We start from the raw sequence: 23585 nt of genomic DNA, 5'->3' as shown, positions 1-23585 counted from the left end.
TTGTTTGAGGACTGGAGTGATGTGATGCCAATGATGGCTGCATCGTATTGTATTGTAACTCAAATATCACTGTACCTGAATTGGTGCATGTGACGAGAATCGGAATCTAACACGTGTGCTGACACAAAGATGGGTTTGTATCAGTGCAGGAAAGATAGATTTAAATAACCCTGTATTGCACAAGTTAGGATTTACAATTTATTTTCCCCAATATATGGCTCTTCACCAGAATCTTTGCGGCTGTGAGCTGTGCCATTGGCAGTGTCTCTCCAGGCAATTGGAAAATATGACTGGAATAGAGCTGTTACTGCATGCTTGCTTTCAGGAAATGATGTCCCTGGAGGGTTGAAGAGGCTGGCATTACTTCAAAAACACTTGAGAAAACCAGAGGTCCGGCAGCTCCTTATCCTCAGTGTGAACCTAGAGCTGCCTGTGTTCACATGGATTCCTCACTCTTCTGGCTGCTCGTAGCACTATCAGGTAAAGCACGTTTACGTGACTCTTTGTGCAGGAAGAAACTGCAGATGCTGGTTTAAACCGAAGATAGACACAAAATGCTGGGGTAACTCAGCAGGGCGGGCAGCATCTCTGGAGAGAAGGAATGGGTGACGTTTCGTGTCGAGACCCTTTTTCAAACTAGCTAGGGATAAGGGAAACAAGAGATATATTAATGATGATTTAGAGAGATCAAGAACAATGAATGAAAGTTATGGAAAAAAAGTAATGACGATGAAGGAAACAGGCCATTGTTAGCTGTTTGGGGGTGAAAAGGAAAAGCTGGTGCGACTTAGGGGGAGGGATGGAGAGAGAGGGAACGTCGCGGTTACTTGAGGTTAGAGAAATTAATATTCATACCACTGGGCTGGAAGCTGCCCAAGCAAAATATGAAATACTGTTACTTGAAGTTAGAGAAATCAATATTCATTGACTTGTAATTGATTTTGTTCATTTTGGTTTCAATTTATTGATTTACCTTGAGAGAGGTCTGGATAGAATGGATGTGGGGAGGATGTTTCCACTAGTGGGAGAGTCTAGAATAAGAATAAAAGGACACCTTTAGAAAAGAGATCAGGAGAAATTTCTTGTCAGAGGGTGGTGAATCCGTGGAATTTGTCGGCACAGGCAGCTGTGGAGGCCAAGTCAATAGATATTTTTTAAGGTGGAGATTGATAGATTCTTGATTAGTTCGGGTGTCCGGGGCTATGGGGATAAGGGCAGGTGAGAGGGAAAGATAGATCAGCCATGTTTGAATGGCGCAGTAGACTTGATGGACCGAATGGCCTAATTCTGTTCCTATAACTTATGTATCCGGTGAGAATTGATGACTAAGACTGCTACGAGATACAATACTTCTAAATTATGCTGCGTTTAAAGTTCTAATAGAAAAAGGAAGTTGATAACTAAGAAAAAGCGGATGCATTTTGTAGCATAATCTGGGCAGGACTTCAACCGGAGTTGTCAACAATAATGGAGAAATTCTCAAATGGATGACATAACTGGTTGATAACTGAATGTGTCCAAATTTTGATTTTAAAACTGGGAATGAAGACTAACATAAGCTGAACTTGATTTTCACAGCAATAAAACACAGTGCGCTGGAGTAACTGTGCAAGCCGGGCAGCATCCGTGGAAGGAGTGGATGGGAGACATTTCTAATGTCTAATTAAGGCCTAAAGTGTGTGAAGTTGCGGGGAGGTTTACAATGTTTCTTATATAATGTCCCTTGTCTAGTCTGAAATAAAGTTCTTTATTGGATCAGAAGAAATATAATTGTGTGTGTTTTATGATTCTATACATTTATATCACATTCATGTATGTGTGTTTATAAACATTTTATTCTTTAACAAGAATTAACAGAATTATGAACTAACAGAATTATGATACCCTATATCACACACATAAACTTCCCCCGCAATGTCAATTACCCTGCCAGTCGGGTCGGTTCCGGTTACTACAAAATCAACTCAAACACTGCTTGTGATCCATTTAAAAAGAAATTATTTAAAAAACATTAAAAAAGACAATTACCAGAGTCAAATTTTATTCTTGACAAGAAGTATGAACTGACAGAATTATGAATCTAACCCTATAATCACACATACAAACTGTTGCCCCAACAATCAAACACTGCCAGTCGGGTCGGGTCAGGTAGGCTCCGGTTACTAAAATGGGCGGGGAAAAATGCCCAGGATCCCCTCCGTAGCGTACTACACATCAGCCCATTGCATTTCACAGGAGTAGCCTATCTTGCTCCGCTATAAAATCTTTGCTAGAAACCGCCAAAATGTTGAATTTTTGCGCTGGAAAAAAATGTTGGGTGTCGGGGTAAGTGTGAGGGACATGTACCCAACTATAAAATTCCAAACGTGAAGCGAAATGAAGGTATAGAGGAGCGAGAACTGAAGGGACCACAGCAGCTAAAGTGCTTGGTAAACATTGAAAATATTGGGAATTATCGCTTTTGTTCACTGCATTTCATCAAGTAAGGCATTATTTGTGGTTTTTCTTGATTCCTTTGGTATTTAAAAATTCTCAGAAGTGATAAATCTGGCTGTAAATTTTTCTTCAGATGCGTTTTCATTTTGTATTTAAAAACCCACGAGAACCATGGGCGATTTAAAAAAAATTACAGCCAGATTTATCACTTCTGAAAATTTTTAGATGCCAAAGGAATCAAGAAAAAACACAAACAATGCCTTACTGTTGATGAAATGCAGTGAGCAAACGGCCAATGTTCGCCAAGCACTCTGGCTGTTGTTGTCCCTTCAGTTCTCGTTTTTATCTACCGTCATTTCACCTCACTTTTGGAATTCTGAAGTATGCTAAATGTCTCTCACGCTTATCCCGATTTCCATCATTATTTACAGCGCAAAAATTGACAATCTCAGCGGGTTTTAACGGGCCCGCTACGATGGAAACAATGGTAAGTGCCTACCTGCAGTTTATCGCGTGTAACCCGACTGCCGTGGACTAAGCTGATTTTGGAGCACGGTTTTGTTTTTCCATTGTTGTGCAAAATTTTATTGGCTTTAGTCTGCAGCGTAGGTTAAGTTAACCTATTCAATGGTTCAATCAATTGAATGACACTTTATTGTCCATGTACCCCTGTGCAGTGAAATGCTTTGTTCTGCATACAACTGGGTAAAAACCATACAGCAGTCCTCACCTGGGCTGTACACAAGAGTAGCTGGTGTCGACTAAGTTACAACGAGTTCATTGAACAGATTTATCTAAGATAGACACAAAATGCTGGAGTAACTCAGCGAGATAGGCAACATCTCTGGGGACAAGGAATGGGTGACGTTTCGAGTTGAAACCCTTCTTCAGACTGAAGAGTCCCAAAACGTCACCCATTCCTTTTCTCCGCTGAGTTACTGCAACATTTTAAACCAGCATCTGCAGTTCTTTCCTGAAAAGTTTTATCTCCGCCTCTCTCCAGTTGGCCCCTCCCGCCGGGTCGCCCACCTTCGTTCTTGGCCACGCCCTCACACCCCCTAAACTAAACTTAATTAAACTAATTGTCATCATGTGACGATGTAATTGTGTTTGTGATCTTTATCCAGTGCCTACGACACCTGGCCATGCGAACCTACAAAGCAGCTGGCAGCTGGGTGCTCTGCTTAAATGTGGCACAGGGCGAATATTCGCCTACATAGGGTACGGTTGTTATTGTGGACTCGGGGGACGCGGCTGGCCACGGGACAACACAGATTGGTGAGGACGATTCCCAAACTTTCCTTTTATATATAATTGCAGCGGTAGAGTGGCTGCCTCACAGCGTCACAGACCCCAGTTCGATCCTGTCTACGGGTGCTGTCTGTACGGAGTTTGCATGTTCTCCCTGTGACCGTGTGGGTTGTCATCAGCTGCTCCTGTTTCCTCCCACATTCCAATGACGTGCATGTTTGTAGACTAATTGGCTTCTCTAAATTGTCCCTAGTGTGTAGGATAGTGCCTGTGTACAAGGTGTCGGCACAGACTCAGTGGGTCGAGGGGCCTGTTTCCCCCGCTATCTCTAAAGTAGCTGACAGAAACAGCATTGTACACGAACAGGTTACACAGAAAAGCTGGAGAAACTCAGCGGGTGCAGCAGCATCTATGGAGCGAAGGAAATAGGCAACGTTTCGGGCCGAAACCCTTCTTCAGAATAAAATGTTTATAAATGTTTATTTGTACACGAACATCCTGCCCCCCAGATCACAGAATACTTGCCACATACCTGCCTACCATATACCTCCTCACTGGTGGGACACACCAAAGATCCTATAGCAGAGCAAGATGGGTTACTCTTATGCAAACGTGAAGTGCGTTCATGGGCGGATTCATGGGTGATTTTATGCCTCATTTTAGCAACCAGCCTCCGCCATCATGTTCCGCCTTCTTGCTTCCGGCCAAAGATTGGATCCGCAGCGGGGAGAAGGAGTGTGGGGCCCGGGGCAGCGGGGAGAGGAGTGTGGGGCCCGGGGCAGCGGGGAGAGGGGCATAGGGCCCGGGGGGAGACATTGTAGTAAGGGGGCAGGCGAGAGAGTGCCGGGGGAGATAAGGCCTAGTGTGTGTGAAGTTGCAGGGAGGTTTACAATGTTTCTTATTTACAATTTCTTATTTAATGTCCCTTGTCTGGTCTGAAATAAAGTTCATTATTGGATTAGAAGAAATATAATTGTGTGTGTTATATACATTTATATAATTTTCATGTATGTGTGTTTATAAACATTTTATTCTTTAACAAGAATCAATAGAATTATGAACTAACAGAATTATGAATCTAACCCTATATCATGCACAAAACATCCCCCCCCCCTGTCAATTACCCTGCGAGTCGGGTCAGTTCCGGTTACTACAAAATCAACTCAAACACGGCTTGTGAGCCATTTAAAAAGAAATGATTTAAAAAACATTAAAAAAGACAATTACCAAAATCAAATTTTATTCTTGACAAGAAGTTTGAACTGACAGATTTATGAATCTAACCGACACAATCTGTTGCCCCGCAACATTGATTACAGCAAAGATCTTATAGCGAAGCTATAAGATCTTTGGATTACAGTGCGAGTCGGGTCGGGTTGGGTAGGCTCAGGTTGCTAAAATGGGCGTGGAAAAATGCCCATGATCCCCTCCATGGCGTACTACACGTCAGTCCATTGCATTTAGCAGGAGTAGCCTATCTTGCTCTGCTATAGGATCTTTGGGACACGCCTCCAAAACCAATAGTGCACACAAACATATCAGTGTCAGCTCTGGCCCACAAATCGGTCCCACCACCCAGCCAGCAGGTCCTGGGATGAAGCTACTCCACGGCTTTAAGCCGAACACAAGGTCCTATCTGCTCTGTGTACGTGAGGTTTCACGTTCTCCCTGTGACCGCGTGGGTTTCCTCCGGGTGGTTCAATGCTACTTTATTGCCACATCTACCGAGGCACAGTGAAATGCATTTTTGCATGCAGTTCTGTACTTCTTTGCATAAGCGCATCTTAGATACAGTACAAGCGTACAGAAATAGTGCATGGAGACAGTGTACAAGAGTCGGCCAGATTTGGCGCCATTCTCAAGTCCCGATTGCTGTAAGTGCAGTGTTTCTTGAAGGCCCGTTGTCGTGGCAGCGTTGCAGGGTCAGTCTGGCCTATTTCAGCCGTTGGAGTCATAGAAAAATAGAAAATAGGTGCAGTAGTAGGCCATTCGGCCCTTTGAGCCTGCACCGCCATTCAATATGACCATGGCTGATCATCCAACTCAGTATTCTGTACCTGTCTTCTCTCCATACCCCCTGATCCCTTTAGCCACAAGGGCCACATCTAACTCCCTCTTAAATATAGCGAATGAACTGGCCTCAACTACCTTCTGTGGCAGAGAGTTCCAGAGATTCACCACTCTGTGTGATGAATCTGGTCCTCCATCGCTGCTCCACCGCTCCGTACCCTTGCAGGCCACGTATGGCCCACACGGGATGCTCCAGTCTCCTCCCGTATCCCAAACACGTGCGGGTCAGTAGGTTAATTGGCCTCTGTAAATTCCTACACATGAACTTAGTATCCTTTGATCTCTCGTTTTCACACTTTACCCTTCCATATCTCTCATTTCACTCCCCACTGACCCTCTGTCTGAAGAAGGGTCTCGACCCGAAACGTCACCTATCCAGAGATGCTGCCTGGCCAGCTGAGTTGCTCCAGCATTTTGTGTCTATCCTCTGCATAGAAATGTCTCCTCGTTTCACCCCTAAACACTGAATAGATTTTTAGGCCATTAAAGTAGTTGTGGTTTGATCAAACTACAGTTGGTTTGACAGACTTGGCAGTAAGGCAATACTTACTGGAATTCTTACCTCTTAATCAATGCTCTAGGCCTCTGGACTACTAGTTCTGTAATGTTATCTCTATCCTACACTGTTTTTCTAAACTCCAGAGAAGATTAGTATTGTATTTGTATGTAGTTATGTAAACATGTCATCTGGTCTGCAAATGTTGGGATATAATCATGTATCTAGAAGAATTCTCTGCATTGGAATAAACATTGTTTGAAATTCCTGTGTCCTCTAAATGCAAGCAACTGCAAGCAAAACCCACCAGCCATATCGAAAGGTTCACCTTAAGATACCCTACGGTGAAACCTTTCCGTTTAGCGTGAAGGTTTCTTAGCAGGAATCAGTCTATTAAAAACTTGATCATCAGCTCCAAGACAATTATATCCATATATTCTTCCACTAGTGGGAGAGTCTTGGGCTAGAGGTCATAGCCTCAGAATTTAAGGACGTTCTTTTAGGGAAGAGTTGAGGAGAAATTTCTTTAGTTAGAAAGTGGTGTCAGAGATTATGGGGAGAAGGCAGGAGAATAGGGTTAGGAGGGAGACATTGATCAGCCATAATTGAATGGTGGAGTAGACTTGATTGGGCCGAATGGCCTAATTCTACTATCATTTATGATATTCTGTTTTTGAAATGATCTTGCTCTATTAAACTGCATCCATATTTCCCTAAACTAGTATGATGATGCTTTCGGCCACAATGGCTGATACAGGAAAAGACACAAAGTGCTGGAGTAACTCAGCGGGTCAGGCAGCATCTCTGGAGAACATGGATTGGTGATGTTTTTGGTCAGGACCCTTGTTCAGACTGATTTTAGAGTAGGGGGTTGAAATTTGGAAGAGAGGTGGGGGCAGGACAAAGCTAGGCAAGGGATAGACGTGTAAAAGGAACTACAGATGTTGGTTTACAAAAAAAAGACACAACATGCTGGAGTAAGTCAGTGGGTTAGGCAGCATCTCTAAAAATCTTGAAACACAGAAGGTAACGGACAAAGGATCGCTTCCCATTTATTTTGCTTGGCTTGCATCTTAAGGAAAGAAATGGACAAATTGTTGAGTTGAGTTTAGTTTAGTGTCACGTGTACCGAGGTGGTGTAAAAAAATGTCTGGGAAAGACAATACACGATTATAATCGAGCCATTAACAATGTACAGATACATGAAAAAGGAAATAACGTTTAGTTCAAGATAAAGCCAATAAAGACCGATCAAAGATATTCGGAAGGTCTCCAATGAGGTAGATAGTAGTTTAGGAACGCTCTCTAGTTGTTGATAGGATGGTTCAGTTGCCTGATAACAGCTGGGAAGAAACTGCCCCTGAATCTGGAGGTGTGCGTTTTCACACTTCTATACCTTTGGGCCCCAATGGCAATTATCTACTGCTGAGCCGTTTAACAATGTGTTTTGTCCCTCGTCATTCTCACGTTAAACAAAGCGCCCAGTCAATTATTTACTGATTCCTTCATCTCTTCCTTCTTTGCTCCTTAAGGTGCTGCTTTAATCATGACTGCTGTTATAGGAAAGCGGAGGCTGTTGGTTGTCGTCCCAAGTCTAATACCTACCACTGGTATTGCAGCACAGCCAGTAAAACACCAAGATGTAGTGAGTATCTGACAAGATAATACTGAAAGGGGGCATCGCACTGCGGGAAACAATCATCGGGAGGTGGGAGTGCGAGAGGCTTGAAGTATGTAGTGTATCCGGAAACTAGCAAATAAGCCAGGCCCAACAAATATCAGAAGCCAGTATTACACGCGTGCATCATTGTCTTCCAATTGAACCCAACACTCAATAGTTGGTGAGTTCATATGTTTGGAAGCTATCATTTACCTTTTTGTCCATCATTGACCAGGTCCTGGTACCTGATTGATAGTGTGTGAGGTCCCTGGTTCAACTCTGGTTTCAGCACCAATTTGTAAATTTAGGGTGGCACAGTGGTAGAGTTGCTGCCTTACAGTGCCCGAGACCCGCGTTCGATCCGGGCTACGGGTGCTTGTCTGTACGGAGTTTGCCCGTTCTGCCTGTGACCTGCGTGGGTTTTCTCAGGGTGCTCTGGTTTCCTCCCACATTCCAAAGATGTGTGGGTTTGTAGGTTAATTGGCTTCAGAAAAATTATCTCCAGTGTGTAGGTTAGAACTGGATTATGGTTTATCTCTGGTCGGCACGGACTAGGTGGGCCGAAGGGCCTGTTTCCTTGCTGTATCTGTAAGAAGTCCAAGGCAGGGAATAGTAATGGGTACGTGCTGAAAACTGCAGGGGTCACATGACACACATAGCCCACCCAGGTGATGAAATGTCTTATCGTACTGTGTCAGAAGGAACTGCAGATGCTGGTTTACACCGAAGATAGACACAAAATGCTGGAGTAACTCTGTGGGACAGGCAGCATCTCTGGAGAGATGGAATGGGTGATATTTCAGATCGAGACCCGTTCTTCAAACTGTCTGTCTGTCTGTATGCCGTCATATCTTACTGACCTGCTTCTGGCCCTTGATTCAGTAACAACCCCCTTCCCCTTCCTCTTTTTGCTGTGCCCCTCCTCCACCCTGGTGCATATTCATTTCTCCCACAATTCTGCCCCTCTTTCCCCCTCGATCCACCCCTGTCGACATCCCACCTTCTGACTACATTTCACTCCCCTTCTCTCCTTATGAATGAATAAATACGTTTATTGGCCAAGTATTCACATACAAGGAATTTGCCTTGGTGCTCCGCCAACAAGTGACATTACATACAGTGACAGTTAGGAATGACACATAAAACATTAATCATTTAATATCTGACACGCTTTTGTCAATTTCATAGTCCTTGAGACTGATCTCACAACATGGATGCTATGAATGAACGAGTTGTGTAGAGGCACCGTTAGAACATTAAGATAATACCGCGTACAACATTCACAATTGTTTTGGTTCATTGAGTTTATTGTGGAGAACATGATGCGTGGTGAAAAGGGCATTTAGTACCCAAGAGAAAGAACTGTAATCATATCCAAACTGGGCTTGGGCACTCCAAAAGACCATAAACATGCAGACTGTTTGGAAGAACTTGTTACTGTTTCAACAATGTAATTATTCAAATATCATAGACACAAAACACTGGAGTGACTCAGCAGGTCAAACAGCATCCCTGGAGAAAAGGAATGGGTGGCGTTTCGGGTCAAGACGTTTCTTCAATCCCTGAAGAGTCTATTTTGGGTCTATCTTTGGTTTAAACCAGCATCAGCAAATTATTCAAAAATCACATATTTTCACACTTCTACAGCAAGCTGTCTGAGGTATCTAACCATAAAAGGGCTTCTTCTAAACCTTCAATTGCAAACATTCTTACGAACATATGTTTTTTTTTAAATTAGTCTGCTTTTGCTAAACTTCTAATTTGTTGTTGAACAAGTAGTACTAATGATATCAAATAATTGGTTTGAAGAAGTACTGTATTAAATTAATATTAAAGATATGGTCATTGACCCAAAATTCTCCAGCATGACTTGATCTTGGCTGCATAGTTTAAGTTTATTTCTGCAACCCAGGTTACCATGGTTTATTAAGCTTGTACTGTATCTCTTAATAATCTACTCAGAACTCACTATTATTTCTTGTGCAAGTCAAAGTATTTCAAAGAGAGCAGAAATATATGGACTTAACCATAATATTAGTAACCTCTCAAAAGGTAAAATGGATATTGTTTCACCTTCTGTAATCAGGAACACATGCTGACCTGTAAAACATGTGTAAAAGTAAAAGTATCGTCTTGTGTGCCAAATACATGTCCTGCAGATGAATTGATATACGTAAATGTTGGTGAATGTCATAAAGTAAAAATGTTCTATGAAAATAGGCAGAGATATTGAGTGGGATTTCGCCATATTAAGGAAAATGAGGCCCAATAAATTGGAATCCAAACTCTTGTGGGGCGCAAAACTGGTGTTTTGCAAACCATCAAGTACCTGGTTAAAAATCATTAAAGAAAGACACAAAGTAGGTATGTTACAAAGCCTACCTGAATCGTGGCTGAGCATCTGCCCTACCCCGTGTGCGCGATTTTGGCGCTGTTTAGAGGGGGCGGGTTTAAAACGCGATTTTTACTCGGCTGTTGCAATCGAAAATGTTCAGCCTCGCAAATCATTAACGGAAAATCGCTGAAAGACCCCGTCGCAAAAGGTATTATTAGTTTTTAAGGCCTTGTATAATAGTTATAGTAGTTTAAAAATCACTCTCTCAACCCGCAACCTCTCGCAGCCCCAGGGTTTTATAAAGCAAACAATTAAAGGTATGTACCTTATTTTTACATTAAATGGGGCTTGTATATAACCCTGCATATAAAATTTTCTATAGCGAGTAGTTCATTTTGGGCTCTTTATATCCCACAGTATTTTTCTGGGCACTTGAGGGCACAAATCCAGCGCAATGTGAACGTTCGAAACCAGCGCGTTCACAGGAACCCACTAGAAAGCTGATTTAAATTGACTTTAATTTACAGCAATTGAACACTAAATTCCTTCCATTTGGCCTATAAATTGATGTAAATGAGATATTAAAATCATGTTTTATTGTGAATTATTTGTGAATATTATTTGGACACTTGGGCTATTTAAAAATGTTAATTATTTATTAAGTAATGGATAGATGTTTAGATCTAGTAATTGAAGTTTGAAATTAGCTACAATTGGGTAACTAACTAATTATATGCTTTAATTTCAGGTCCTCCAAGTAAGATTATTTTATATTTGTTTCAGAATGCTTCAATCTATGATAACTGAACATTTCATTCAGTTCTCTTAATTTTTAAGAAGGTTATGGGCTTTTGACTGTCCACGATCACAGCATTTTTGTTATGTCCATAGAAAATCAATAGGGAACAAGATGCTAATTTCCCAGTATGAAAATGGCCATAACCTTTTTATTACTGGAGATATGAAAGTGAATTAGGTGTCAAATTAAACTTATTGTTATGCTTTATCTGATGGGATAAATTGCAGACTTGATTTTTTAAATTTCAAAATTTTGTAACATTGCTACACAAAGTGAAGGAGTAACTCAATTGCAGTACTTCAGTCCGACGAAGGGTCCCGACCCGAAACTCCGCTTATCCACGTTCTCCACACACGCTGGCTGACCCGCTGAGTTAATCCAGCACTTTGTGTACTTGTTTTGTAAACCAGCGTCTGCGGTTCCTTGCATCAACCCATCACTGTGCCCAAAGCAGCATTAAACATTTATGCAAGCCTGTCTAAAATGTTAAATCTTAAAAGAACGTGCAAACTCCACTCAGCCAGACAGCGCCCAAGGTCAGGATTGAACCTGGTTCTCTGGCGCCGTGAGGCAGTGGCTCTATGAGCCGCACCACCGTGCATGTCTGCAACCATTTGAACGATGGTTCACGACGTTTGGATGCTAAACATGATTGAACAAGGGTTGCCACCAACTGAAGGAAAGGTGAATCAATGGAAACATGAACTACTTCAGGAAAAGCTCCAACATTCACGGGCGCACACTTAGACAAAATAATGCAGAATACAAATCTGTGCGTTACTGAGTCTGTAGAACTGTTGAGGGCAAAACCACTGCCTTTGGTCTAGAGCTAGTCCTCAATAGGGTATCCTGGTCCACATAGGCGTTGAGCTGAAGGGCTTGTTTCCATGCTGTCTGACACTACGACTCCATATGTTCAAAGTCCTGGGAATAGGGCCCGAGGTCAGGATTGAACCTGGTTCTCTGGCGCTGTGAGGCAGCAGAACACCAGTTGCGTCGCTGTGCGGCTCTGTTGCTTTTGTGGAGCGAGGGAGTGGAGGTGGCATTAAGGATGACACCTCCAACAAGCGATAGATGGTGTGAGGTTTGATTGTAAAATTTCCTGATTGAAATGTCATCAATGAAGTCTAGAACACAAATTGTGCAGCAGTGAGTGCTTTAAGGTGAGGTGGGGAGATTGAATAGGAACCTGAGGGGAAACTCTTTTACACAAAGGGTGGTGGGTGTATGGAACGAGCTGCCGGAGGAGGGAGTTGAGGCATGTACTATCTTATCTTTTAAAAGGCATTTGCACAGGTACATGAATAGGATAGGTTTGGAGGGATATGGGCCAAGATGGGACTGGTGTAGATGGGGCATCTTGGTCAGTGTGGGCAAGTTGGGCCGAAGTGTCTGTTTCTGAGTTCTTTGATTCTTTGACTCTATGACCTTATAAGTAATGATATTTTATTTTATTACAGAGGCACGCAATACCAGATGTCAAAAGAAGAATTGTGACTGTGATGTGGAGTTAACAAATTGCTTAAAGAGGCAGAAATACCAAATGAGATATGTGTTATGGCCCAATTTCCGTTGTGGCAATACAGTGCCATGTTGTGAGGCCCCGGTAGAGAAAAATCGATGCCTATTGTGAATTGTTAATTATGTCTGAGCATGAAACTAGCTTTGATTTAACTCAGTATAAGGAGTCAGCAACAAAAGCTTTTCACTGTACCTCGGTACACATGACAATCAACGGAAATAAACCAAAAAATATATATTGTACAGAAAAATACGTTCACTTTGCATCCTGCGAACCAAGGATCACAGGAAATTGTAGTCACGACACCCACTAATGATCTAAAAATCAACATTAATGAAGAACAAATTGTCGTCTCCACTGCAATGCCCCTGCACTCTTTGCATTTATTTCCATATATCCATTGGGGTGCAAGGCGGTGAATTTTGTCCTGTTGCCATGAACTACACTTTGATTAAGAAGTCCATAATTTCATAAATCATAGGAGTAGAATTAGGCCATTTAACCCATCAAGTCTACTCTGCCATTCAGTCATGGGCGATCTATCTTTCCGTCTCAACCCCATTCTCCTGCCTTCTCCCCATAAGCCTTGACACCCATACCAATCAAGTATCTGTCAATTTCCGCCTTGAAATCACCCAATGGCTTGGCCTCCACCACCATCAGTGGCAATGAATTCCACAGATTCACCACCCTCTGATTAAAGAAATTCTTCCTCGTCTCCTTTCTAAAGGTACACCCTTGGATTCTGAGGCTGTGCCCTCTGGTCCGAGACTGCCTCACCATTGGAGACATCCTCTCCACGTCCAAACTATCCAAGCCTATCACTATCCGGTCGGTACGTTTCAATGTATGATAGCGGGGCAGTGTAATACAAGCTGAAGCAATGATCTGCATGATTCACTCAAGGCCATTAAGGCCTTTCACACCGAGTGACTTGCACGTCACAATCAAAACATTTAATCAGAACAAAATTTAACCGGAGAATGAATCTTAAAAGATCAGTCCCTTCTGTTCAGATTGTAAAAGGAACATGGATTTGGAATGTTGTTTGCTCTGTTCTTTTTTATAGATACTTTTTACTTCCTCTTTTGCCAAAGCACTCTCAAGATTCAAGAGAGTTTATTGTCGTGTGTCCCAGATAGGACAATGAAATTCTTGCTTTGCTTCAGCACAACAGAAGAAAAAAAAAAGTAGGCATAAATAAATACAGAACAGAACTGATCAGTGTAACCATATACCAATGAATATCAAGTCAAGTCAAGTTTATTTGTCACATACACATACGAGATGGGCAGTGAAATGAAAGTGGCAATGCTCGCGGACTTTTGTGCAAAAAGACAAACAACCAAACAAACTATAAACTCAATCATAACACACATATTCTTTTACATAATAAATAATGGAAGGAAAAACGTTCAGTAGAATTAGTCTCTGGTGAGATAGGCGTTTACAGTCCGAATGGCCTCTGGGAAGAAACTCCTTCTCAACCTCTCCGTTCTCACCGCATGGCAACGGAGGCATTTGCCTGACCATAGCAGCTGGAACAGTCCGTTGCATGGGTGGAAGGGGTCTCTCGTGATATTGTTGGCTCTGGAGTTGCACCTCCTGATGTATAGTTCCTGCAGGGGGGCAAGTGAAGTTTCCATACTGTGTTCGGACGAACGCACTACTCTCTGCAGAGCATTCTTTTCCTTGGTAGAGCAATTCCCAAACCAGATGGTAATGTTCCCGGACAAGAATATATATATATATATACACACACATAAATAAACAGATAAAGTGCTAATGGACTATTAATGATCAGAGTTTTGTTTGAGTTGAGTTTAATAGCCCCATGGCTGTGGGGAAGCAGTTATTCTTGAGCCTGGATTTTGCACATTTCAGGATCCTGTACCTTTTACCTGAAGGCAGCAGGGAGATGAGTGGGTGGCCAGGATGGTGTGGGTCTTTGATGATGCTGGCAGCCTTTTCAAGTTCAAGTTCAAGTGAGTTTATTGTCATGTGTCCCTGTATAGGACAATGGAATTCTTGCTTTGCTTAAGCACACAGAAAAAATAGTAGGCATTTACTACAAAACAGATTAATGTATCCATATACCTTGATATAAATGTATACACACATGAATAAATAAACTGGTAAAGTGCAAATAACAGAAATTGGTTATTAATAATCAGAGTTTTGTCTGAGCCAGGTTTAATAGCCTGATGGCTGAGGGGAAGTAGCTAATCCTGAACCTGGTTGTTGCAGTCTTCAGGCTCCTGTAGCTTCTACCTGAAGGTAGCAGGGAGATGAGTGTGTGGCCAGGATGGTGTGGGTCTTTGATGATACTGCCAGCCTTTTTGAGGCAGCGACTGCGATAAATCCCCTCGATGGAAGGAAGGTCAGAGCCGATGATGGACTGGGCAGTGTTTACTACTTTTTGTAGTCTTTTCCTCTCCAGGGTGCTCAAATTGCCGAACCAAGCCACGATGCAACCGGTCAGCATGCTCTCTACTGTGCACCTGTAGAAGTTAGAGAGAGTCTTCCTTGACAAGCCGACTCTCCGTAATCTTCTCAGGAAGTAGAGGCGCTGATGAGCTTTTTTGATAATTGCGTTAGTGTTCTCGGACCAGGAAAGATCTTCAGAGAAAAATCAAAAACAGAAGGGAGAAGGGGGGGGGGGGGGGGGGGGGGGGGGGGGACAATCAGAGATATGCACGCCCAGGAATTTGAAGTTCTTGACCCTTTCAACCATCGACCTACTCCTACTCCTTCCAAACTCTACAATCAGTTCCTTGGTTTTGCTGGTGTTGAGGGCCAGGTTATGGCGCTGGCACCATATGGACAGTTGCTCGATCTCTCTTCTGTACTCTGACTCATCCCCATCAGTGATACGCCTCACAATAGTGGTGTCGTCAGCGAACTTGATGATGGAGTTCGCACTTCGCTACGCAGTCATGGGTATAGAGTGAGTACAGCAGGGGGCTGAGCATGCAGCCTTGAGGTGCTCCCGTGCTGATTGTTATCGAGGCTGACAAATTTCCATCAATACGGACAGACTGGTCTGTGAATGAGGAAGTCGAGGATCCAATTGCAGAGGGATGCGCAGAGACCCAGTTCTGAGAGTTTGGTAACCAGCTAGGAGGGGATGATTGTGTTAAATGCCGAGCTGTAGTCATTGAATAACAGCCTGACATTTGAGTTTTTGTTGTCCAAGTGGTCCAGTGCGGAGTGGAGGGCCAGCGAGATCGCATCCACCGTTGATCTGTTGTGGCAGTAAGCGAACTGCAAAGGGTCCAGGTTTTTGTCGAGGTAGGAGTTGATTTGCTCAATGATCAGCCTCTCAAAGCGCTTCATCACCACCGGCGTTAGTGCCACTGGTCGATAGTCATTGAGGCACGTCACCTTACTCTTCTTGGGCACCGGTATATTTGATGCCCTTCTAAAGCAGGTGGGGACCTCAGACCTCAGAAGTGAGAGGTTGAAAATGTCCGTAAAAACTCCCACCAGTTGGTCCGCACAGGTTTTTAGAACACGACCGGGTATACCATCAGGTCCAGGCGCTTTTCGGGGGTTCACCCCTCTGAAGGATTTCCTGACATCGGCCTCTGTGACAGACTGAAATGCCATCACAGCGAATGGGGGATCGGGAAGGCACATCAGTATTCTCCCTGTCAAAGCGTGCGTAAAACGCATTGAGCTCGTCAGGGAGTGATGTTACACCGGCATTCGAGCTGCCTCCTGGTTTTGCCTTGTAGGAGGTGATTGCATTCAGATCCTGCCACAGCTGCCGAACATCTGTCTGGTCCTCCAGTTTGGAGCAGAAGTCCCTTTTGGCCTTTTTGATGGTCTTACCAAGGTCGTATCTGGTCTTCATGTAGGCCCGTGTATCATTGGAGGTGAATGCCCTGTGTCTGGACTTCAGGAGAGTGTGGATCTCTACCATCAGGTCCAGGTGCTTTCCGAGGGTTCACTCTGAAGGATTTCTTGACGTCGACCTCAGTGACCATGACCGAAATTCCATCACAGTGAATGGGGGCTCATGAACGCACATCAGTGTTCTCCCTATCAAAACGTGCGTAAAACGCATTGAGCTCGTCAGAGAGTGAAGTTTCACTGGCATGTGTGCTGCCTCCTGATTTCGCCTTGTAGGAGGTGATTGCATTCAGGCCCCGCCACAGCTGCCGAACATCCATCTCATCCTCCAGCTTGGGGCAAAAGTCGCTTTTGGCCTTTTTGATGGCATTACTAGGTCATATCTGGTCTTCTTGTAGTCCTCGGTATCTTCAGACATGTCTGGACTTCAGAAGTGTGTGAACAGTCCTCACCTCTGGGGGTGCGCTCTTAAATTGTTGCCTGTAGGCAGGAAGAAGCTGCACCGCGGAATGGTCGGATTTACCCAAGTGAGGGCGAGGGATAGAACGATAGGCATCCTTGATGGTGGTGTAGCAGTGGTCGAGAGTGTTTGGGACTCTGGTGCAGCAGGAGACATGTTGGTGGAAGTTAGGGAGCGATTTCTTGAGGTTTGCTTTGTTGAAGTCCCCAGCTATGGTGGTAAACGCCTCGGGGTCAGACGCCTGGTGTTTGTTGACCACGGCGTGCAGCTCCTCCAGTGCCAGACGGAGTCTGCCTGGGGTGGGATGTAGACCGCAGTCAGGATGATGGAGGTGAATTCCTTCGGAAGGTAGAAGGGGCGGCATGGATACTCTTCGGGCGGCATGTCAAGCTAAAATGTTAATTGGCTTTGGTAAATTGTAAAGTTGTCCCTAGTGTGCTTGTGTAGGTTAGTGTATGGGGCGATCGCTGGCTAGTATGGATTTGGTGGGCTGAAAGGCCTGTTTCCGCATAGTATCTCCAAAAGTCTAAAGTAAAGTCTAAAGTCTCAAATCATGTTAGACCTTTCCAGCACATCGCCTAGCTTATTCATCCTTGAGAAATAAGGACTTTGCTTGTCAAGATAAAAGAAATGTATACTTGTTGTTATTTTTCAGATAGAATGCCATTAAAGGTACAAACATGCCAATTCTTTGCGCACTGCCTCAGAAAACATCTGCTATTTTTTGATACTACAGTCATTGCACCTTTTTAGTCATGTATGATTGTGCTGATGTATTATTTAAGAAAGAACTGCAGATGCTGGAAAAATCGAAGGTAGACAAAAATGCTGGAGAAACTCATCGGGTGAGGCAGCATCTATGGAGCGAAGGAATAGGTGACGTTTTGGGGACAAAAATCGGGACAAAAATGCTGGCCGAAACGTCACCTATTCCTTCACTCCATAGATGCTGTCTCACCCGCTGAGTTTCTCCAGTATTTTTGTCTACCTTCATGCTGATGTACGAAGTGATTTTACTGGATTGTATACAAAACACAGCTTTTCACTGTATCTATGTGTATGCAACAATAAAATGATGATTAAACTGTTCACATTTACTATAAACCCAAAGGATCTCACTACTTTCTGTCTTCCCACTTCAGGCAAGAAATTCCATTCTCAAGGAATTGCAATGGTGGTTACTTTTTGGTGATACAGTATAGAAACTGGCCCTTCAGCCCATTCAAGTCCATGCCAACCAGCGATCACCCGTACACTAGTTCTATCCTAAACACAAGGGACAATTTTCAGAAGCCAATTTACCTACAAACCTGCACGTCTTTGGGGTGTGGGAGGAAATCAGAGCACCTAGAAAAAACACAGGTGGTCACGGGGAGAACGGGCAAACTCCATACAAACAGCACCCGTAGTCAGGATCAAACCCGGGTCTCTAGCACTGTAAGGCAGCAACTCCACTGCTGCTCCTTGGTTGAAGGTCCAAACCTGAAACATCACCATCAATGTCCTCCAGAGATGCTGAGTTACTCCAGCACTTTGTGTCCTTTCTCCTAGTTCCTGCCTCCATTACATCTGCTCTGACCATAGCACTGTTCTCACCAGCGCCTATGCCTACAATCAAGGATTTCCCCTTTTGTTGTGTTGGATGGCCTCTCACTTCATATTATTCTGTCTTCACCTCTTCCTCTTTGCCCAGGCCTACAAGGGCGGGCGGTCCTTGTTCTCACCGACCTTCCACCTCATCAGCCTCCACATATTGTGCGATTTCCTTCAGACCCAGCGCGTCACGCCACTGCTGTACATTTCTTCCTCAACCTTTCCTGGATTTTGAGGAGGATTTTCCCTTCATGACATTGACTCCTTCGTAATAACTAGACTTCCCTTCCCCAGGGAGATATTTGTTGACCTCCTACCTTGACACCATCTAGGAACACAAACACTGCTGACAGCCTCTTCCAATTTGGCATCTAGAATCGGAAGGATAAAAGCCAAATAAAGGCACCAAGTGCTGGAGCAACTCAGCGGGTCAAGCAGCATCTTTGGAGGACATGGATAGGTGACATTTTGGATCGGTACTCTGCTTCAGTCCGAGGTTCACAAGTTGGAACATCATTTTGTTTTGATTTTATACACAGGAAATGTTTAAAAAGTAAATGTTTTATAAATTCTCTCAGTTTAAACATTCATTAATATTAGCCAACGGAAGAAGAGTCCCAACCCAACACATCACCTATCCATCATCCATGTCCTCCAGAGATGCTGCCTGACCCGCTGAGTTGGTAACGGAGAAATCTTTCCTTCCATTTAATTCTGCTTTTTGCCACCTAATTGGATTTTTTATATTAGACTTTAGACATTAGAGATACTGTACAGCATGTAACCAGGCCCTTCAGCCCACCAAATCCATACTGACCAGCAATCACCCCGTATGCTAACACTATCCTACACAATGGGGACAATTTTACTAAAGCCACTTAATTTACAAACTCCCATGTCAAATTCCTCGTATTTTGCGAAAACATACTTGGCTACTAAAGTATGATTATGATGTCTTTGGAGTGCGGGAGGAAACCGGAGCACCCGGAGAAAGCCCACATGGTCGCAGGGACAATGTACAAACTCCGTGCTGACAGCACCCGTAGTCGGGATCGAACCCGGGTCTCCGGCGCTGTAAGGCAGCAACTCTGCTGCTGCGCCACCGTGCCGCTCCTGACTGTAGGGCGTGAAGAGAAAGCTGGAAGAGAGGAGGGGCGGGACAAAGCCTGGCAGGTAATAGATTCTTGGAGCACTTTTATATTGGGACTAAGAAACATGAAGGGCAAAGCAACACTACCGGTCACAACCACTAGAGGCCGCCCAGCCATCACACTAGGAGGGGAAGGGATTTAATACTGAACTTTGCATTCTGCCATTTCCCCACCGACTTGCTTCGGTTCATTATTCTTTGCTCTCTTCCAGGCTTATTTTTCCCTGCATTATAAATCAAAATAGTGCTTTGTATGTTCAGATACATCTTATAAAGTGACTTCACAGTTTGGCTCAGTGGTCCAATGGTACTTTATTGTTTGGTGTACCTAACTACAGTGAAACAGTTCAAAGGCAATCCTACAATACATTGGGCAGCACAGTGGCACAGCGGTAAAGCTGCTGCCTTACAGCGCCAGAGACCGGGGTTTGTCCCTCACTACGAGTGCTGGCCGTACAGAGGTTGTACGTTAGGTAGAAACATAGAAACATCGAAAATTGGTACAGGAGTAGGCCATTCGGCCCTTCGAGCCTGCACCCCCATTCAATATGATCATGGCTGATCATCCAACTCCGTATCCTGTACCCGGCTTCTCTCCACAGCCCCTGATCCCTTTAGCCACAAGGGCCACATCTAACTCCCTCTTAAATATAGCCAATGAACTGGCCTCAACTACCTTCTGTGGCAGAGAATTCCAGAGATTCACCACTCTCTGTGTGAAAAATGTTTTTCTCACCTCGGTCCTAAAAGATTTCCCCCTTATACTTAAACTGCGACCCCTTGTTCTGGACTTCCCCAATATCGGGAACAATCTTCCTGCATCTAGCCTGTCCAACCCCTGAAGAATTTTGTAAGTCTCTATAAGATCCCCCCTCAATCTTCTAAATTCTAGCGTGTACAAGCCGAGTCTATCCAGTCTCCGCGTGCTCTGGTTTCTTCCCACATCCCAAAAGAAGTGCAGTTTTGTTTGTAGGTTAATTGGCTTCTGTAAATTGTCCCCAGTGCGTTGGATGGAACTAGTGTACAGGTCGGTGCGGACTCAATGGGCCGAAGGGCCTGTTTCCGGGCTGTGATTGCGAAATCATTGCTGGGTTGCATTTTAGACTTCCCATTGCCTGCCTCGTAGTTTGTATTTTGCTGATCATAGTTTAATGGAGTGGGGTTTGAAACATTGCTCTTCTTTGCAACCTCTGAGCAGAGTAAGTGGACTTACTTCACCATAGCAACCCACAGCAGTGACCCAGTACTTCCACCATATACCATTGGTGTGGCTTAAGAGAATTTGCTCTGCACACACGATTAACAACACTTCAAGCAGCACTCCTTCTTCGATAAACATCCAGTTGTTTGCAACATAAATGAATTAAATTCTACCTTTTAAAAAAATAATCAAACTCATGGTAAGCTCTTAGAATGTACGTAGCGGGTACGTCGGAGCTCGGGGACATCTCTTAGCGGCTCGTAACGTTAATGGCAGGTACTCGGGAAACGCGATAAGCTCGGGAAGACTCGGGAAGATTTTTCAATATGTTGAAAAATGTCCACGAAAGCCCCGAGTACCTGCAAGCGGCCATTACCGTAAATCTCCGAGTTCGAATCAGGGGAAACTCGGGAGAACTCTTGAATGAACTCGTACAGTGGGACAGGGCTATAATGCACTACAACGCTGAGAATATATTCTACACTCTGCAGCATCCCCTTAGCTCTATGCGCTACTTTTCCGAAGCAGCATATTGTGTCGATGGTGTCAATGGTGGGAGGTTTGGTCAGTATAATGAACTGGGCTATATCTGAGCGGCACGGTGGCGCAGCGGTAGAGTTGCTACCTTACAGTGCCAGAGGCCCAGGTTCGATTCTGGCAATGGGTGCTGTCTGCATGGAGTTTGTACGTTCTCCCTGTGACCGCGTGTGTTTTCTCCAGGGTGCTCCGGTTTCCTCCCACACTCCAAAGATATACAGGTTTGCAGGTTAATTGGCTTTGATTTTTAAAAATTGTAAATTGTCCCCTAGTGTGTTGGATAGTGCTAGTGTACGGGGTGATCGCTGGTCAGCATGGACTCGGTGGGCCGAAGGGTCTGTTTCTCTAAAGCTGTATCTCTAAAGTCTAAAGATAAGCCGGAACATCTGCAGCTCCCTGTGGATCCTTTGCTGAATGCAGCATTCTGCCACTCATTGAACTCAGATCTGATATTAAATGATGGGAGGTGTAGAAAAAGGTTAGACAGTCAGAGTCTTTTTCCCCACTGTAGAAATGTGAAATAATAGAGGGCAGAGGTTTAAGGTGAGAGGGGGGAAAGATGAAGAAGATTTGCAAGTCAATTATTTTACAGAGAGGGTGGTTAGTGATGGAACAAGCACACTGCCAGGAGAGGTGGTATAAACAGCTGTAATGACAATATTAGAGGCATTTAGACAAACTCACACACAAACAGGGACTAGAGTCTACAGATGATGTGCAGGCAGATAACATTAGTTACATTGGCTCCATGTCAGCACTGACATAGTGGTTTGACGGACGTTCTCCTATGGACAGTACGGGTGGTAGATTCACCCCCCTGCAGCGCCAGAGGCCCAGGTTCGATTCTGACTACCGGTGCCATCTTGTCCTGTGTTTGTACGTTCTCCCCGTGACCACGTGGATTTTTTTCCCGGTGCTCCGGTTTCCTCCCACACTCCAAAGATGTACAAGTTTGTAGGTTAATGGGCTTTGGTAAAATTGTAAATTGTCCTGGGGCTACAGGTCTCTCCGTTGCCGGACCAGCAGGTCCAGGAACAGCTTCTTCCCTGCGGCTGTTACATTACTTAACTCTGCACCTTGGTGACTGCCAGTCACCCCCCCCGGACACTACTTCCCCCAGAAAAATTGCACTACTAATACTGTATGTACATATATATATTTATTGCTCATTATTCTATGTTCGCTCATCTGGGGAGATTCATTGTCTCTGTACTGTACACTGCACAATGACAATAAAGATTGAATCTGAATCTGTAGGATAGTGTTGGTCTGCGGGGATCGCTGGTCAACATGGACCCGGTGGGCCGAAGGGCCTGTTTCCACCTTGCGTCTCGAAACTAAACTAAACTAAACTGTGCTGAGAGAAATATAGCTGTTAGACAAAATATGCTGGAGAAACTCAGCGGGTGAGGCAGCATCTATGGAGAGATGGAATTGGCGACGTTTTGGGTCGAGACCCTTCTTCAGTCTGAAGTAGGGTCTTGACCCGAAACGTCGCCAATTCCATCTCTCCATAGTTGCTGCCTGACCCGCTGGGTTTCTCCCGCATATTTTGTCTACCTTCAATTTTTTTCCAGCATCTGCAGTTCTTTCTCAAACAGAATTATAGATGTTCCATGTTATATTTGCCATGCAAGGTTAACAGGTGATTGTGAAACCTCCTTGCAACAGCACCAACTTAATACTCACTAATGAGTACATCAGTGTCTGTTATAGAGCTGAGTGAATATCAACATCACTTTCGCTTTGTACATTGTGACTTTAAAGATTTTTGCGGTCAAATTAAGCCATGTAAATACTTCCAAATTAACGAAGGTGAAAGCAATTAAGTTGTGTTCTCAATGACTGTGGATCGAACTGCCCTAATCCGCTAAGGATGTTTGTGTGTATCGGTCTCCGATATTGTGCATGATGGCCTAAAGGCGACCGCAGTTAATGATTAATAAATGCAATAACTGTTGCAATGAGTAACATGTTTCGTCATTATTAGATAAACGAACGTGCAAAGATATTCCATATGAGGTGATCTGACTCACTGCTTTGTACACAAGTTTCAGGAGTTACATATTCAGTCATGTAATTGATGCTGTGTAGGAAGGAACAGCAGATGCTGGTTTAAACCAAAGATAGACACAAAATGCTCTGGAGTGACTCGGCGGGGCAGGCAGCATCTCTGGAGAGAAGGAATGGGTGGCGTTTCGGGTCGAGACCCTTCTTCAG

General features: G+C 44.0%; 1 protein-coding gene across 3 annotated transcripts in view; it reads left to right on the top strand.

Moving 5' to 3' along the window:
- Positions 1–13793, top strand: part of LOC129706723 (phospholipase A2-like) — a 36355-nt gene extending 22562 nt beyond the window's left edge. For 2 of the 3 annotated variants that reach the window (XM_055651147.1, XM_055651146.1), the window contains exons 4-5: positions 7786–7898; positions 12508–13793. In XM_055651147.1, coding sequence (XP_055507122.1) covers positions 7786–7898; positions 12508–12561 — 167 coding nt within the window. In that variant the 3' untranslated portion in view covers positions 12562–13793. Of the gene's footprint in view, positions 1–391; positions 481–3563; positions 3715–7785; positions 7899–12507 lie in introns of those variants that run through there. The other variant, XM_055651145.1, reaches the window with a different exon arrangement.
- Positions 13794–23585: the final 9792 nt, after the last annotated feature.

Source organism: Leucoraja erinacea, chromosome 20 (assembly GCF_028641065.1).
Source record: "Leucoraja erinacea ecotype New England chromosome 20, Leri_hhj_1, whole genome shotgun sequence".
Taxonomy (NCBI): Eukaryota; Metazoa; Chordata; class Chondrichthyes; order Rajiformes; family Rajidae; genus Leucoraja; species Leucoraja erinaceus.
The sequence above is the reverse complement of the archived record's forward strand: the minus strand, read 5'-3'. Positions and strand labels throughout refer to the sequence as shown.